Consider the following 19819-nt stretch of genomic DNA (forward strand, 5'->3'; position numbering starts at 1 on the left):
AAGACATAGGAGCCTAATCAGCGGCTCAGCCAATGGAGGCAGCTAATGTTTCATCTCAGGGGGAAAAAAAAACAATGTACGAAAATATTGTAACTCGAAAAAAAGTCCATAAGATGAGCGTGAGCAGTTCCCCCTGTCAATGGGCGCCCTTTCAAAGGAAACACCTAAAGCATGTTCATCTGTTATGAGGTATATAACTGTATATGTTGTGCTGCTTCCAACCAATGATTACTACACAAATACAACATCAATATGAAAAAGTAGCTGCCAGTTTCACAATTGGAAACTTTTGTTTAAATGTTTCTGTCACCCGTTTCCAGCTGTGAGGAGTCCATCAGCATCACATTATGTCACAGCACTCAATCATACGAACATATAAATATATATGTAACTATCATGTTTTCTTTAAACTGTCACATTGCCAGTGTGAATGCTCTCCAAACTCAAACCTAGTTACAATTAGATCGTAGTAGGTAGGATGAATGGAACTGGGACACAGCAATGGTTTTTATTCAGCGGACCCTCCCACCTCCCAAACACACACACACACATGCATCAAACGTACCTTGTTGAAGTCTTCACTTGTGGCTCTCATCTCCTTCCAGGTCTTGTTGAGCAGCTGGATGGAGATGCAGAAGAATTCCTCAAAGGAGCGGTCGTGGGTGAAGAACATGGGGTGGAAGTCGTGGCAGTTTTCACTGGCTGTGGACACAAGAGAGATGCACCGTCACCTCCAGTAGCAGTTTCAGCACAAAAATTCCAGTGCTTATTTAACACTAATGTAAAGTTGTTTACAAAGTAATAATAGTTAAGCTTCTATGTACACAGAGTGAAACTTGGTTCTAGTCCAGAACCTAATGCAATATCTCAATACGTTCAGATTAAGTACAATTTGGAAAAACAATCTAATCCCGTTATCATCAATATTCTTGTGTTTTCGCTGCCTTTAAAGTAACTCCATTTCCCATAAACCCAAGAGATTCATGGGCTAAATGTCACAGCTTGACATAGAGTCCACGAGTTAGTCAAGGGGTTTCAGTCAGTTCAGTCAGTTCTGCAATAACTGAAGAACTTGGAAGACTGAACTTTGCAGGAGTTTACAGACAACAGAGATCACAACTGGAGTGAGAGTTATGGGTGTGTTATACCACCTGAGTCAGAGTTGAGTAAAACTAATCCAAATACCAGATCACGACTCCTAACCTCTACAAGGACAGCAACAGATCTGCCAGTTGACCAGAAAAGGTCCATTTACTTTTCCACCCTGTTTAATGACCCATGCCATATGGTGGCGTTGAAATTTACAAATCTGTAATTGGGCCTGAAGGAAGGTGGCCCCAAGCCTGGACCTGAACACCTGACTAATGCTCAATTCTAAAAGTGAAAAGTGGACCACACACACACACACGCACACACACTCACACACACACACACGGCTACTGCAAGAAAATATCACTTAGCCAGAAAATGTTACAGAGAAAGTCATCAAATAACTGCTGCTGAAAGGTTCTGGATTACATTTAAAGTGGTAAATGGATTTGAAGATCATACAAGATCATTCTGACACATAAGCGTCGATGAATAAATCATCCGTCGGCGAAGGCAAGACTTTTATTCAAAATAACTCATTTATTCAGATAACAAAGTAATATGAGATTAGAGAGACTGTTCATGGGAGATAATCTAATTGGCCTGGGAGGGATTCTCTGATTATACATTACAGACGTGGCAGGAAGTTAATGCGTTTATAGGCCATTTCATAGACACAACCACTGTGAATGAGATATCGTTCCCCAAAGAAGCACGGCTCTGTGTAATTGAAAATTTAGCTCCTCATCAACTTCAAAAACTAAATATTCCTTGGAGATAAATTGTGACCAGCGAACACTGTTCTAACTGGATTAAGTTGTGATTTTTCATTTTCCGGAGCCAGAGGTGGTTTATTTTATTTATTAGCAGCGTAACCGAGGCATTTCAGTCGCCGCTATTTGCGCGAGGGTGTGTTTGGAAAATCCGAACGAGAGGGAAGAGGACCAGACAGAGCTCTCGAGTGCCCAAACCACATTAACCAGGAGATACAATCACAAGGCTTGACAGTCACTTGAACTAAATTTGTCCCCCTCTCGTCTTGCCGAGACGAGAGGCCGTCTTGCGCCAAAGGTTGGTTCAATTAAAGAGTTTCCACACGCAGCGGCGGGGGCAGTGGCTCACCACGAGCAGCCATGAAATTGGATGGAAGGGGGTCAGGCAGCAATTGAAACTTCACAGTGTAATGAGTGATGGCCGGAGGCGACCTGAGCCGTGATTTGGAGCGATGGATGGGAGATTAAGGGGGCGGGCGAGGTGGAGAAATCCAGGGGGGATGTGCTACCAGTGCCGGCAGTCAATCAGGAAACTAATGGAGGTGAGCCAAAACAGATGCTGACTGGCTGCTTAGTCAACAGTAAACTGCGCTCAGGGACAGAAGAAGGGGGAAAAAAGCAGGAGAGAGACGAAAAAAGGGCAAATTAAAGAAAAAACTTCCTCAGTCAAATACCCTTTCTGGCCGACTTGCAAAACTTCTCGTTAGGGTTGAAGTTTGTCGTGACCTCTGAGATAAATAGAGTGTTTACTGACAGTGCCCTGAGGTGGCAAGGTGAGTGGAATTACATGTCAAGGCTTATATGGGAGATACGGTCAGTGAGCAATCTCATGTGGCTTGAACAGATATTTCTCCATCCGGAGGTTCCGCGAGGCACATGCTGAGTTGTTAAACAGTTTTATTAAACTCTCGCAGGAACCAGCAGGACGTGAAGAGGCACAACAATGAGACAAAACATCATTATCGCGTGTTGATGCTCAAAACTGCTGGTCAAACTTCTGCAATCGCCAATTTTTCCATCTGGTATTTGAATGGTACATAATTCACCGTTTGTGGTTCTGAAATCAAATCGTGGAATAAACTAGACTTACTGTCCTGCGGTTGCATGCCTCCGCCAACCAGTGCAGACTGGCCCATAGGAGGTCACGGTGAAATCTAATCAGTTCAACTTTGACTTCAAAATTTAAAGAAATTCCCTGAAGGCCAACTTGAGATGTCCCATTCAAGAGGCCAGAAATATGTCTAGTGAGACCACCATCACCTTGAACTTTAACCTTTGACCAACCAAACCTAATCAGTTCATTTGTGAGTCTAAAGCACATTTTCCACTGGTCAAAAAACCCCACAAACATCTGGCTTTCCTCTGCAATGGGAAAGGGATACGTTCGGCCACCGTCTGTCGCTGGAACAGAGGCATAATAAATCATATACGCGTCACACTTGAGATGTTTTCTCTACAATGGAAATCAAATATTGTTCAGAAGGTTCCTCCTAATGGTGCTGCAATAATACTGTTCCCATCAACGTACTGTGTTGCACTTTGATTTCACTTTCTGTCCAGTTCATCCCAAACCTGCTCCATGGGGTTTAAGTCCGGAGACTGTGCTGCTCTACAAACATGTGAAACCACTTTTTCCTCTCATGTTTTAGTCTCAATAGAAACAGGGAAAATATGGGTTTTCTAAAACCTTTGTGCGGTTCACAAACAGTGTTGTGTATTCTAATACTCTTTCCGCAAACTTACCCCAATGGTTCCAGAGTGTGGATCACTGAATATTTCATCAAACAAACATAATTCACCCACGCTGAGGAAATTATTTAAGAGGGGAAATCTGGGCGCAGCTGCTCTGCATCTTCTTTTGCAGACTCCAGCGATGAAAACACAGCAGTACACTGGTTGTAGTATTTTTATCGATGGGAGACTGTAGTCTTAAACATACAGTGTAGCCTGTTTTCTATTGATTTTTTAAAAACCCCACCACTCAAGATTTCGTGACACGTAGATGTTTCACTTTCACCCTGAGGGGTGTGTGTAAAAGAAGCTACGATTTTGACTGAATGTGGATGTAAACGCTCTGGAAGTCAGCACTTTAACTTTATAGTTACACAGAAATACGGAGCCAGAACAACACCATCTTAACAGACCGCACTAGACTTCATTGGGCCTTGAGGAACCACCAACTGTTTGAATGTGTCCTACTATATAGCTCTTTCAAAATAAAAAGTCCACATATGGGGGAACAAAAAAATCAACAACTTCTTTTGCAGAGGCTGCAGCTTCTTTCCAGCTGGCTGGAATGTCACAGCTGAATCTTCCTCAACAATTCACAAATGCACTTAAAATGATCTGCCTGAGGAGAGATGGCACTAAGTGAGTGCAAAGTCATGTTGCTGTGATTAGGTAACTATTGCTTTAAGGCTTACAAGCCTTGGATTTTAACCAGAGCAATGCTTCAGCATCATCATGACTGACACGGAGGCTGCAATGATAAAACTAAACACAACGAAATTCTGTAACATCCAAAACACTGAGTGACGCGGCTTTGTGGCTGGATTGACTGCATACTGCCGATCGTATTGAAGGAAGAAAAAAAGAAAAAGAGGAAAATCCCAATTCTCTGCCACTCTTGCCCTAAATCGTTAGACTGCACGTGACCTTAATCTGAGTGTGACTGCAGCAAAATGTGTGTGTGTCACATTCAAGACTACTGATGCATGCATGTGAATGACAATGCAGACACAGAAATAAAAAATGTATTTATGTATGTATACTATAAAAACAACAATAAACTTAAAATGCAACAGATCAATTATTGACTCCTTTTATCAAACACTTAGTACTACTAAGTGTTTGTATTAGTACTACTACTACTACGGAGTACTAAGAAGTGATGAGTGAGGGAATCAAGCAGTGATGACCTACAGAGTAAAGCATTGTAGCTGTTTTTCCCCTCTTGAGTTTAGCTGTATGATACCAACACTAGCTATTGAAAACCGCATCTGCCGACACCCGTGTTTCATAAACAGCTACCAAACCTGCGGCTACGCAACTTGTGAAGTAGGCTCCTAATTGGTTGAAGCAAGTTACGTAAAACCTCTTTTCATTCCTTCCACCTGAGATACAGCCGTCTCCCACAGGCAGGCTGACGTGGTCATCGAGATGGGCTGGACAACTGGACACATCGAGTGCCCGCGGAGTCTGACACTTTTTGATGGATGAGTCACACAGCCTGGGGCACGCACACAGACACACATGTACACACACACACTGAATTCTGTTTGGAGCTGGATGACACGCCACAGAGCAGCGGGGTAGATATGAACTCTCTATCAGTTTAAATCACAATTTATGACGCTTTTCGGCTGAGCATATGGGTCCAGAGGAAACAAATTTAGACGGATGGAAAATGGGCTGCGATCACTTTTCTTTGCCCACAATGGTTTTCTTCCATCTGCACAGCCAGATGTTGGGTCCCTGCACCACCCATGAACTAGGTAACACGACACTGCGATGACCAGTTTACGCTGTGCTGGACCATATGTCTGCATGGACCTCATGAATCTTTAAAATTGATAAACAGAAAAGATTTCAGGGTACATCTGGTTATGTGACACATAGGTGAAAAAAAATACATCTATCTTTCCTCCTACTCAGAGTTCTACTTCACTACAACTTCCCTTGGACATGGCAGGGAGTCAGTGTTTTGTAGACAGACATTTCAGAGTGAAGGCTTTTTAGTGTCACAATAGGGCTGAACCTATTTATTTCATCATCTTTTAGATTTATCTATTGAAAATGTCACAATATCGTTAAAAAAATGCTGATTGTCACGTGAGAATCTGGAACTAGCAGAAGTTTGACTTTTCTTGCTTGATAACGATCAATATAAAAAATGTTTATATTGTTCATTGCAACATCATCCCCCCCCCATTCTCTTTAACATGGTAAGGTCTTTTAAAAAAAATATTTTCATCAATTTCCTCAGAGAAAAAGTCATGGATCTTGACAAAAAAGAAAAGAAAAGCATCTATTATTTACTGAACTGATCCCTAACCCTGATCTGAGTGTGTGGAATTTCCTGCAGCTTGATTGAATCTAAGGGGACTGTTGGCAGAGGTATTCACCATTCTTGTTATTTCTACATGTGGAGTCAGTACTTTGGACCCTTCATTTTCTATCTTAATTACACCTGCAAACTTTTGCAAAGTTATGTAGTTATTGACGTGTTTATGCATTTCTTTTCAATGGAGAAAACATCAAGAGAGAAATGTCCAATATTCATATCTGGGAATTACAACTGGGAGGCGAACGTGATGGTCTGTCTGCCTCGGTGGCTCATGCTTTTCATCAGAACCACATGACATGAATGCGTCATGAGCTCTGTAGGCCGAGTGTCGTTCCAAGTCATTGGTTTCAGACAAATTAGACACATCGGTGCAGTGATGCTCCACAACATCACACTATATCATCATAAAGACAAAAATGACTCAGAGGCTGCAGACACTTCTCCTCTCCTGTCATTTCTCTCCCCATCCGCCCGTCCACCGGGACGTGTGCGTGTTCGAGCTGAGGTCAGGGGTCACGGCAATTTCCCCCGCAGTGGATATGTGACTTTGTTTGTGTGTATGTGTGTGTGTGTATGCAAGCCTGTGCCTGAGTGTGGGACAGCTGTCGCCTGTCATGCTCCAACCACAGTCCGTTCAACGTGAGACCTCCGGGGGCTTGGTGACGTCAACTCAAGGGCTAATTACTCAACTGGCCACCACTCACATGACTCCTGGGCACGACAGAGGTGACTAAGCATGTGTGTGTCTGAAAGTGTTTGTGTCTGCGGCTGTGTGTCCGTTTGTGCCTCTTCTCTGTATGTGTGAGCGAGACGTGGGGCTGAATGCCACCCTGACACCTGTCAAGGTCCAGTGTGTATTTGTTTGCGTGTGTGCATAAAGTGAAACAACCCTCAGAATCACCTTGCAGCTATGCCACATGATGAATACACAGTGAAAGGTGTCATCCTCAGTCTAATTACAATACCAGCATGCCCTGATGTCCAACTGTGACGTGGGTGTGTGTGTGCGTGTGTGTGTTTCGACTATTTTGGGAAAGAGAACATTTTGTTTAAGACTTTAGGTTTAGAATTAAGTTAAAGTTTGGGTAAGGAGATAAGGGAGGCAGTACGTCAATAAGTGTCCTCACAATAATAAAAGTGCAAGTGCAAGTGTGTGTGTGTGTTTTTCCTGTGAGCTGTGTCAGCACCATCTTTGCGTTCCAGTCACTGCTGGATGATTTCGCAGGCTGACTGTGTTATCATGCTGCAGCAAAAACACCACAGCATCAATGCACTTGCAATGCAAACTATGCCTCTTCCACATACAGGTATGCCGTCGTGTCATTTATTCATGATTCCACTTCATTTTGAGGAGTGTATGAGGAACTTGGACTGGACAATGATGCAAACAGGGAAAAGTCAAAGCCTTATTTCCCTCTGCGGCTTCTAATTACATAACTAAACCATTTTAGCATGCAGAGTACCCCACGATGGTCAAGATGCATTAGAGGACAGAGGGGGAGCAGCAGATGGAGGGAGGAGAAAATGAGACAAAGAGGGAGGCATGTGGAGAATCCATCAGCGCTCTGTGCCGAGACACGACGCCAGCAAATTTAGCATCTGCTTTCACGGACACCTCAGATTCTCACAAATAAAATCTGAGGCTTACGTAACCACACGTCTAGCTGTGAGTTTTCTATTGAGTCAGAGCTGCCCCTGGACGCATGTATCAAATACCACATCTTAAACTAAAATACACTTCATGGCGGTTTCTTCTGAAGGAAAGACTCGCTGTGAGTCATCGTTACTCAAACAAACACACAATCTGTCGGGAGTTTGCACAGATTCAGAATCATTTCATCGTAGCAAAACAAAAGAAAACTCTCCAGCTCACATGCACATACTGTGTTTGCTCATACACACAGGCACAGCTTATATGTGAAAAATCATAATTATACTTCTAAAAATAGGCAGATTTAAGGGCTTTATCACAAAGTGCATGTGAGAAAGTATCAGAGAGTGGTGGATAAACTGCAGCCAAACTGTGCATATTAGTAGACAGGTCTATTCGACCACTGCACACTTTGCATCGGTAGATATTATTAAACTATTCAGTATCGTTGGAAGAGCCAAAGCTTAATTGTTGCTAATTGACTGGTTTGAAACGAGTTATCAATAGAATCCCTATGGAGTTTGGTTTTACTCTCACAATCACCTCGTGTTCTTCAAGTGTTTAAAATGTTGTATATGTATAAATGTTGTCCTGTCAGACTTCACCCTACTGGTACTAAGGGGTCTTTGGGGAAAAAAAATAACCAAAATAAAGTTTGAGGGTGTAAATGATGCAGACATGTTGGTGAGAGCTTGGCGGTAAATTATATCCAAGGAGCTCCAAGTACAAGTGAAAGTAAAACGAGTGTGGCAGCAGTGTCATTAGGTGGGTTGTGTTTCATCCATCGTATCACTTCAGTCCACTGAGGGTTGCTGCGAAGTGACAGGGGGCAGTCGGAGAAACTTCAAGGATGCTAAAGAGTTGAGATTACGGAGCGGCCATCTGTCAAGTGTGTTGTTATTTGTGCTCTTCGATTTAAAAAACCCTCCACTGATGTATGCCTGAGGCTACCGAGTGGAAAAACCCTGCAGAAGGCTCGCCCTCTTGAACACAAGGCTGCAACTGACAACTGTGTGAAGTGGCTGCTGCTGACCGCCAAATAGATGCTTGCGTCCCGACTTGAGGGATACTTGGGATTCTACACTTCGCTCATGATTTATGGAGGGAGGCCTATGGGGGGGGGGGATTAGCAGCTACAACCTGAACAAGTCATTTCACATTGGGTCAGTTTCCGAGTCAGCTAACACTGATGTTGCTAATGTATGAAGATAAATTCTCATCCCACCTGATACCTCTGCTGTGGCAGCAACTGTCCACTGAACGCAAACATATAATGGAGTATTTCATTTAATTTAAATATCTTTTCCTATGGAAGGTTAATTAAGCCCTTACTTACTTAAGGAAAGTGGATGTTAAGTTTTTTGTTACAGCTGATTTTGATTGAATTCATACTGGTCACACCTTTTTACAGTGTGAAAAAAAAAAAGTATAAAAACCTATATAAAAAGTCAAATAAATATATGTAAGTTAAAACCAAAATTGTGCTGATATAATGTTGTTGGTTTTACCGGGGACACAGTGGGTAACTCAGGAGTGGCATTACAGTGGGAGGTGTTCAGGTAATGAAAGTGGATGACTCAGAATCACCTGCTGGGTTTGGACGTACTGTGCACGCACACACACACACGCATCATAAAATAACAGCAGTGCTTGCATACAGTAAGATACAGTGCCAGTGTGATTACCCTCCCTTGTAGCTCACACAAAAGACTTTTGCTTTTTTTCCAGCACATCCTAAATTTAACATTTACCTTGCAGATGTGACAGTTCTTTGCAGAAACTGTAGTATTTTTCACCACCGCTTAAAGTCAAAGAGAAGATTTATTAAGAGCATTATCAGGGGAATAAAGTGGAGCAGTTGCACCCTCCTCTTCAGGTCGGGAGGTTTTGCGGTTATTTGTTTTGTCTTGAAAAAGTACAAGAAAAATATAGAAGAAACAGAAAAGCTGGCTTAAGATTGTGGCTAACAATTTTCTTCCTTTGTCTGGTAATAGTAGTTGGCCTGGCACAAACTACATCCAGTCGGACATTTTTATTGTATGTAATTTTATACCCTTATATCTTGTGACTCATCTTCCTACTATCGAATATCAATAAAGGGCATTTCTCCCCAAAACTACCCTGAACATCGAAAAAATTGATTTAATTAAATACTACACAAAGTACCTATAAAGAAACCTTAATATATATTTTCTGATTCATATAACATAGTGACTAAAAAGAAAGATACAATCTATACTACTGTCCTTGAGAGGAGACAAAAAGGAAAATCAATCCTTTTTTCCACATGATGTATTGTGACAGAACTGTCCATGGTGCTGAACGTGGCCTTTTGTTCTGACCTGGGCTGATCGCGCAGTAATGGAAGAGACGGTTACAAATATATGTGACCATCAGTCTGGAGGCTGCACAGACCTTATTTCACGTATGAGTCCACCAACATGTGTGTGTCCGCTCACAGACCTGCCGGGCTCGCCATCTCAGCCACGAGACGCCACGCCACGAATCACCGAGCGGGGCCATTACTCCCAACGACCGGTCCTTTCTAAATAACTTCATAAATATTCCATGCGCCGGCTCAAAGAGGAGAGTCAGAAAAAGTCATGGTTGGCGCCTCGTCGACGCAGATTCCATTAAGCCCCGTGTTTCAGCAGAAACACGGTGGGATAATTAATCTTTTAGGATCTAAAGCAGGGCAACAACAAGTGCAGGAGCGGGAGAGAGAAACAGAAAGGTTATGAATTAATGGAAGAAGGGGAGCGGAGAGAGTGACACCTGGATAGTGGCATGAATTATGTAGGATCTGGCAGCGCTGACAGATGATTCAACCAAACAAGCTGCCTTACCTCCTTCCTCCAGAGCAAATCTGCATAGAAATATTTCAACAATGAAACGTCTGAAAATGGGGAAGATGAATTAGAATGGGAGAAAATCGGTTGACCTGAAAGTGCAACTGCCACTGCAATGCTTGCCTGTTGTTTGTGAAAAAAAAATTAGGAAAGAAGAGCTTGAGGAGATGAGATGGGGGAAGAAAAGGCAACTTCAGCTGCCCGAGGGGAACCGACGATTCCTTGGTGTTTTAACCTCATGAGAAAACAAGAAGAGAGTGTCCGGACCCTGCTGCAGCCAAACTGACATTTCACATCGAGCAAATGAGCCACCAAGACATCACCGCCATCACAATTAATCCGCTGTCTCTTTCTTCTGCCCTTGTGCACAGAGGGGTGTGAAGCAGAGATTGGAAAAAATGTGAGAAAAAAAGAAAGAAGAAGAAGCGGCTGAAATTAAGTCTTTTTTTCTGCACCAGGGGTTTTTGGATTGGATTTATAGACACGGAATTTAAAAGACAACCATGACTTTTAAATGGAGAATTACATTTCTCTGGTGATCTGGTTGGCTCTGATGAAGTTTTCTGGAGCGGCTCTGGGTCTTGGTTTTTCTCAGCACTATGAAAGATTTAGTGAGTAGCCTACAGCTCCACTGACAGCTGTATCACCTTGTTCTTACAGGCTCTGCATATGTCCCGCTGCGCTGAGGCCTATGTGCAGTATGCAGGGTTATACACGAGGAGTAAGATGATGTCAGACGATGTGTAAACAAACAAAAAGTGTGAAGCCAAGCTAGCAGCTCTGTGAGGCTGTGACCACAGGAGGTAGTGGGGGTCCTGGATTTGGAAATGAAACAATCATGTGAGGATTTAAATTAGTGTTAGATTGTGTCACAAGACTAAAAAAAGGTGTTGTTTTTTTATATTTACGTGGGTATGCCCTGGTGCTACTATGATGTTGCGTCGCTTTAAATGTTAGAGCTGCAAGGAATTGTGGGACAGCAGTTTCTCCTTTCCTAATGGTCCACTGTTCCCTATACTAAAGGAGATACTTCTGGATCATTGCACTCAGTTAGAAACTTTTCTAAAATAGACAAATAGGCCATTCGCCTGCATCCTATGACTCATCCTCAAAAGGTTCAAAGTGATGAACTGACTGACCGACCAACATTTCCAATCCAAAGAAAACACACGCATTAAAAAAAAAGAGAGACAGAAAAATTATGTCGCTCTTCTTCTTCTCGCGATTGGCTCATGCAGACGTGTTTTCCCCACAGTCTGAGAACTGGTGCACTCGAGAAAAATAACCTGCTTGAAATGTCATTGTTACATGTCAAGTTATTGGCAAAATAATGTACCACAGTTTCTAATATTACTCCGACTCAAATACCACGCTATCCAAACCGATAAAACATTACGGAGGCACAGACAGCCACTCCAACATCCTCATTAGTGTCAGGTATTTCATTGTTTCTCTGTGGAAAGGTCAACGCGAATAATGACAGTCGGTGCAGAGCTCAGACTCATTTCTCTCCCAGCCTTCCTCTGGGAAATGCACACTCATGCCCCTTGCATCTCTCTCACACACACACACACACACACACACACACACACACACACACACACACACACACACACACACACACACACACACACACACACACACACACACACACACACACACACACACACACACACACACACACACACACACACACTCTAATGACCAGCCGTTACCCACGAAGCATTTACAACACCTGCCAGGCCCATGTTACATTCATCCTCCTCATACATTCATTAGTGTGTGTTAATATACACAGGGCTAATGGGGTGTGTATGAAAATGCACTTAGCCCTCGACAAGAGAAAACGCAGTGCAGATTATGACTACTCTGGGACACATGAGGATAAGATGCATATAATGCTCCGAGTGTGAGTCTGTGCAAATATTTACTAGGGTCTGGACAAAGACAGATGGGAGCATGAAGATTTGGGACAACGTCAGTATGTGTGTGTGTAGAAATATATATATTTATATCTTAACATGTTGTCTTTCCTCTCCCCAGTTTCCTCCAAGGGAATTCGTTTTATTCCCTTTACATCTATTTCTTCTTACGGCGTGCCCACAGAAGACCTACTTATGTTTACGGGAATCCAGTCACGTCTGAAGCAGGTGTAGCTGCCATTATTGTGGCAGCAGACAGCATCTATGGGCAGATAGGTCAGGTGCTGCAGCGTATAGGTTCACCTTACCAATTCTTATCTGTTCTTCCGTTTTACACATTCACACATAAACAGTATAACACGTCATAAATATTAATAGTAGCCTCAGTCTCCGGGGCTGACAGTAACGGTAAAGAGGATATTATACAGCCACTGGGAACAGAGAGGCCCAGAGCTACGAGTCAAGGTCACCACCATAATACAACCCCAGCTTTCAGGCCTGCAGGGAAATCTTAGCGCCATAACATAAGAGTATCTTCACCGGTGTAAAAATAGCAGAAATAAATATTTGCTAAAGTAGAGTAGAAAATGTTGAGCAGATTTTTTTAGGTTGGGTTGCACATTCAGATCCTTTGATTAAGTTTCATGAAATCGTGCACTCTCCCCAGTCTCTCAGAAACAATCATATTCATGATGATACCCTGGCATTCATCCTGGGGATTTAGCTCTATTGCATAAGCCTTCAACTACACGCTGAGGAAAAGCCATAGAGATACAGATGTTTTCCCCTGTTTTGGGACAGTTGTGGTTGCTTAAATCAGCTTATTGACATGAATGAGGTCAGGGGACATATCGGAATACTAAAGGGAAGCAATTTTAGTCTGTTAAGAGCGAAGGTCAAGAGGGCGTGTGCAGTGGTTCATATTTGGATAAAAACTAATGAGATCCACTGAATCAAAGCCCTGAGACATGCTGCCCAGAAAAAAATCTCAGGCATAAATAGATGCTCACACAAACACTTAGAACCAGGTCACTGAGTCTACATCCACACAACTACGTTTTCATTTAAAATGGTGTTTACAAACTAAAATGATTTCCACATCTGTTTTAATGCCTGTCCATACTGACACACCTGAAAACACATATCACGTGATAACCCACGTAAACTGGGACGTTAGCAGGGACAACAGGGTCAGAAACACTTGTAATTGATTATCCATGTTGTGTTCTACACTGGTAGCTGAAGCTAATGAAGATTGTTTTCTCCCTTTCTACCCTTCCAGACTAAACACAGTGCAGGGCTTTTCAAACTAAAATGGGGCCAGCAGCGTTTCCAAACTTTGGAGTAGAGTGGATGCCGGGTGAGCATACGTAGCAGAGATGATGCTTTTTGAAACAAAAACATAGTGATGTGAATGTAGCATGGAAGAAGTCAAGCAAAGAACTCAGTGTGTGTGTGTGTTAAATTAGGTTGTGTAATACCACAGGAGACATGACCTGTCTCCTCACCTGAACTAAGACCCTCCACTCATCCACCCCAGTTTTTCAGGGTCAGAGCATGTTTGTCAGGTAACAATGTGACTGTAACTAAACACTGCACGCAGCATCTTTCCGCTTAAAACTAAATATCTGTGTCCATTTGTCTTTGCTGAGTGTCAGCTGAGAATTTGATTAGGACGGAGGGGGAGGTGGAGGCATTTTGCATTAGAGCAAAGTCTGGCAGAGATAAGAGAATATTAAAAAAAGGAGAGGGACATTATAATATGCTTGGAAATGTTAAAAAAATATGACTGCACCTTCTTATCTTGTATTTACACTGAGGCCGGGGCTTTACCGTTAAACACAGAGGAGAGAATCTGGGTGAATTTCTTTAAATAATATTCAAAGACAGAGAAACAGCAGTGGACACTGGTCTTCAAATAAAGTCCAACACTGCAATTTACAAACAAGAGTGGAGAACCCTGCAATGCGGCCGAGTCTAAATCCTCTGTGGAGAAAACCGACACAGGCAGATGAAAAGGGCAAGTGGTTTTAAAAGTGAGCTAAACATGCCCTCTCCCTCGCTCGGGGCACATCAATTCGGAGTGGAAGCGGGCAGAGCTTCTCTGTCTCCGTGAAGTGCGCCCCCCAGAGGCAGTATATTAGCCTGAGAGGGGCTAAATGGATTGAGGTGCATCACTAAATAATGAACTCCCAGCAGCACAATTACTGAGCATAATGGTTGCTTTCATCTTAGTGGGAAGGGGAGGATGTGTACGCAAAAGGCAAACAAATCCAGACGCACGTGCTCAAGTACATACATTCATCTCTGTGGGTAAAGCAGTGTTTCTCCGACTGTCTAATGAGTGAAGTAAGACACAGAAGAGCCATCATCTGCAGTTGACTGAAGGTGGAGGGGGGGGGGGGGGGGGGGGGGGGGGGGGGGGGGGGGGGGGGTCGTCTGTGTGCTAATGTCGACTTACGGAGCTCGCCCACTTTGAGAATCTCACAGAGCATCTTCGTCAGCTCGATGCTGCTGCGGCCGAACGGACACTCGTGCTTGTCTTCTCGGCTGCTGTTCTCCAGCACGATCTAAAAAACACAAAGAATCAATGAGTCAGGACGAGAAACATCAGGAGAAGATCTGCTCAGGGGTAAATGAAGAGTATGTGATTTTACACTCACTTCTTACAGTCCAATCATTTCATCATATAACTAGAATTAACAGCATTTTGAAGAATTTCCCTACAGGCAGACTTTAGATATTATTTTCAACAGGCAAAAACATGTCTTGTGAGGCCATCATTACTTTGACCGTTGACGACCCAAATCGAATTAGTTAATCTGTGAGTCTACGTTTGCGCCAAATTTGAAAGGATTCTTTTGAGGCGTTTTAAGATAACATATTCACAAGGTAAGGTCACAGTGACCTTGACCTTTGATGACCAAATTCTAATCAAAACATTCTCGAGTCCAACTGAATGTTTGGACCAAATTTGAAGAAATTCCCCCAAGGCGTTCTTGAAATATCACGTTCAAAAGGCCACTGGCTGTCGCCGTGCAGACGTGTGCATTCTCAGTGTGTTTTGCTTTTACGTTTGCATCAATTTACAGAACAACACTGACATTTTGCCATCAACAATTCCATTATGGTTGATTCTATTAGTCATTATCTGACCTCATCTGACCCTCACAGCTATCTGATTGGAAGGCAAAACACATAAATGAAATCTCTACAGCAAAAGAAATCAGCCTAATTATGGAGAAGTCTGCAGCGCTCCCTAAATGAGGCTATCAAGGTCCCAATCATTCTCGCCGGTGACAGTTTAATTTGGGAAAAAGGAGGCTCTGCTTTCTCCCTCTGGTCGGCTGAGTCGGCTCTGCTCAAACATCTCTTTTCTCAGGTCCAGAGACAGAGTTACTCACCAACATAATGCCAGAGCGCACACACAGACACACAGTCATTATTAATCTTGGCCTCATGCAGTTTTACTGGGGAAAATAACTTGTGGGGTATCAATGAGACTGTGGCGAGTCTGGATTGAACTTTCAAAGCATCTGTTACTTTCTTCCTCTATAAAAAGAATGAATATAAAGCATGAACCACTTACAAATTAATAAATGATGTGTTCTGCAGTTGGATGGGTGTGGGGGTATTATAAAAACAATAATAATATTAACAACAACAATATAGTTATAAACAATTCTATGTAAACGGGATGAAACATCACTATTGACAGTTAAGACTGACTAGCGATTGGTCGAGCATGCTACCATGGACATGACAGGGGCACTTAAGGGGCCAATAAGATTCCCGCTGCCCCCCACTGGCCCCGCCCCTGGTGCCTGGGATATTTTGGCTTCACTTCTTGATGGTGGGAGCAAGTGGAGACGTGTCGTCCATCGTTATGTTCAGTCTATGCTAACATCCTATTAAAGACAGCAGCTGAGGTCAATCACAAGTCTATTAACCAAAGCAATCCTGCTGACTGTCAGTGTGAAAATGACTGACTGACACTGGAAGGAATTAAATCAGTTCTGTTGTCTGGGCTGAGCAACCTCATGAAATTCAATTTTTGCTGAAAGAAAATTTGTGTTTGAGCCAAAAAACTAAACACAAGCGAAGGAGCCGGAGGGAAGGAAGTTTGTGAGGAGGCGGAGGTGACGAGGAGAAATGATAAAAAATGACGGAGCAGTGTGTGTGTGTCAGTGTGTGTGTTGGTGTGTCTACATGGGGCATAACCGCACATGAAAGTGTGTGAGCATTCTTACCCTGATGTAGGCGTCCTGGTGATGTCTGGCAAAGTACAGCATGTTATCCAGAGCCAGCATGCCTGGAGGGATCTGGGTGAAATCCACAGCTGGATTCACATGGTTCTGAGAGAAAGACAGAGAGAGACAGAGGGGGAGACATTCACTCGAACACGATACTACAATATTGTTTTTTAAAGCTTTAGTCTTTTGGGAATCATCGGAAGAACATTCTTTTTTTCCTCATCTGTCATCGGAGTGAAACATGTGCGTGATTTTATTTTCATAAAAATGATTGAATTACGAAACAAGTTTATTATTATTATGGTCAGAAAAATGTGGAGTGTACTGTAAATGATTTATGGCTCTCTCTCACACACACACGCACACACTTATTTTATACTATGGGATATACAGATACAGACTGCCTACGTTGTCCTTATTCCACCTTCAGTTAACAGCATGGATATATTTGCACACACATCACTCTGAAGTGGATCTTGAGAGTAAAAGGTGAGACGGGATGTTGAAAAGGAAAAGCGAGAGGAAGAGGAGGAAGAGGAGGGAGCAGAGGATGAAAAGAGGACTGGAGGATCTGGCTCATCAGTTTAGTAACTCTGCCTGACATGAAGCGGACTTAGAGGCTCCAAACGGAAACAGACAAATACCCTCACTCTCATATGGACCCATGGAAGATATTCCAGCGTGTGCAGCAATCCCCACTTAAAACACCTAAAGGCACTAAAAGGAAAATCAATTATTTTCGCAGTGATAAGGTCTTTCAGGATGATGCCAAATTAAGGCTTGCAGATGAGTGTGTATACACTATGTGTGTGTGTGTGTGTGTGTGTGTGTGTGTGCTGTCTAGCATGAAAAGCAGGCTAAGGAGGATTTTAGGGTTGTTCTCTACACTGGTGGAGACAAGGCCGTCCAATTGTCCTTATCTTAACTGAACACACTGCAGTGGGAGTGCGGATGGGAAGAGCCCTGAGACAACTGTGAGCTCACACCAAGCCAGTTTAGTTGTTATGCTACAGTTAGACCACTAAGACACACAGACACACACACACACACACACACACACACACACACACACACAGACACACACACACACACACACACACACAGTCATGTCTCTATGGTCCCCACAATTGATGAGTAATGCCACACACAAACACACTCACACACTCAGTGAGTGACAGAATATTTAAGCCCGAGGGAGAAACACAATGGATAAAAGGAAACTACGGTTAAACACGCACGCTCACACACACATGCACGCACACACACATGTACACACACTTGAACATTTATGTCCAATTATCAGTCTCCCTTGTGGTCAGACAGTGTTTGTTTTCAGACATGATCTCACTCTTGAGTCCTGTGTGTGTGTGTGTGTGTGTGTGTGTGTGTGTGTGTGTGTGTGTGTGTGTGTGTGTGTGTGTGTGTGTGTGTGTTCAGTATCAGTAGTTTGAGGTTTTCTCAAACACATACTTACAATAAAGCCGAGCTTCTTGTAGTCGCGGGTGTACATGGACTTGCGCTTCTCGATGCTGCCACTGTTGTTGGGCTCACACTCCACGTCGAAGGCAATTCTCCGCAGCTCAAAGATGATGTCCCTCTGAGCCTGCACACGCAGAGAAGAATATTAAAGTGCTGCTCATAAATCTATCCGTCTTTTCAGCCTTTCAACATGTTGTAATTTAGGAATCAGTCTCATCTCCACTGTCTGGGGTCTTGCAGTGCCCGAGGCTGTCTGGCCGGCAGCCATGTCTCTCAACTGTTTAAATTCCTTAGCCAAACCTATAGTAACGTTTTTTATTTCTTTGGAATCTGGCCGGATCAGGCGCAAACTGCCCACAGGCTGTTGAATAAAAGATTAATGATTGTTTACTCCTGGCAGCTGTAGCATGCTCGCCTGTCCTGCTGGGGGATCCCTCTGTGAGAAACACTTTTTTCTTTTTGGAAATTGTTCTTTGTATACCTGCAGAGTTTTTTTTGTAATAAAGTTACTTGTGCTGTGTTTGGCTGCACTAGGTTGGACAAACGTGTCCTGAATACTTATCATTCTGACATTCGTACTTTCGATTTGAAAAGACTGGTGGTATTCTTGAGTAAGAAAATCCCATGAAAAGATAAAAAAACAACAGTAAATTGATCCTAATAACAAGAATTTATTTATGTACCCAAAGCCTGATATACCTCTATTGTACCCCATCTACTGATATATAATATATACACTGCTACTAACATTTTGTAGGTTCAATGTTTATTTGTTTGCCGATAAAATATAATGAGAAAAGTACAAAAACTTTTACTTTTACTTTATGTGCATTTATGTTTACATTTTATGTAATAAAGATTTCGAATTTTCTATCTTTATTTTCTATATATTTCATACACAGTATTGTAAATATCTTTATATATTGTGTAATCACATGAACTTCCATTACAGAATTCACTCCACCATATCTGTGAAATGACATTCCCCTCTTTACCCTTCCAGCATTCACTCATTTCTCCACACCAACTTGTGTCTGCACTGTTCCCAGTCCCCACCTGGTCCTGGGGATCCATCTTTGTCATCATGCGGTCCTCCAGCAGGTTGAAGGTGAGCACCTGCAGCACATACAGCTGGTGGGCCATCTCATCGTTGATGGGCGTGGGGCTCCGGATCACGTTCTGCACGGTGTGAAGGACAAAGAGAGGAGGGGAGAGGAGGCGGGACAGGGGAGAATGTAAGACAGAGGTGTCGGATGTGCAAAAGAGAAGGTGAAGGAGAGAGGACGGGTTTTAAGGTCGGAGAGGCGAGACATGGATTTTGGAGGAAGACGGTGAGAGATAACAAAGAAGAATAAGAGGATTTGGGAGTGAATAATGAGGATTAGGAAGCCCAAGTCAGATGACGGAAGAGGAGAGGGAGACATGAGATTTAACACGAGGGAGAGGATGAAGGAGGGAAAAGAGAACAGGTGTGAGAAAGAGAGAACAGGAGATAATAAGCAGGGAGGTGAGACAGAGGCAGGAGTGGCAGGTTTCATTTTCCTCTCTGATATCACACTGGTGCAGAAGCATAAAACCAGAGGAAGAGAGACAAAGACAAACACAGAGAGACAGAGACGAACACAGTGAGACAAAGGGAGAGAGACAGAGAGACGAAGATAAAAAGAGAGAGAGGGACAAAGAGAGCGAGACAGACAGAGAGAGAGAGAGACATAGATAAACAGAGAGAGACGGACA

The 19819-nt window shown here is 43.0% G+C and overlaps 1 protein-coding gene across 5 annotated transcripts in view; it reads right to left on the reverse strand.

The window, feature by feature from the left end:
• The window catches only part of elmo1 (engulfment and cell motility 1 (ced-12 homolog, C. elegans)), a 105791-nt gene that overhangs the window by 33476 nt on the left and 52496 nt on the right, over positions 1 to 19819 (reverse strand). For all 5 annotated transcript variants that reach the window (XM_034599933.1, XM_034599935.1, XM_034599932.1 and 2 more), the window contains 5 exons: positions 19139 to 19261; positions 18078 to 18206; positions 16601 to 16705; positions 14812 to 14920; positions 566 to 702 (listed from right to left, as the gene is read on the reverse strand). In XM_034599933.1, coding sequence (XP_034455824.1) covers positions 566 to 702; positions 14812 to 14920; positions 16601 to 16705; positions 18078 to 18206; positions 19139 to 19261 — 603 coding nt within the window. The remainder of the gene's footprint in view (positions 1 to 565; positions 703 to 14811; positions 14921 to 16600; positions 16706 to 18077; positions 18207 to 19138; positions 19262 to 19819) is intronic.

Source organism: Hippoglossus hippoglossus, chromosome 11 (assembly GCF_009819705.1).
Source record: "Hippoglossus hippoglossus isolate fHipHip1 chromosome 11, fHipHip1.pri, whole genome shotgun sequence".
Lineage (NCBI taxonomy): Eukaryota > Metazoa > Chordata > Actinopteri > Pleuronectiformes > Pleuronectidae > Hippoglossus > Hippoglossus hippoglossus.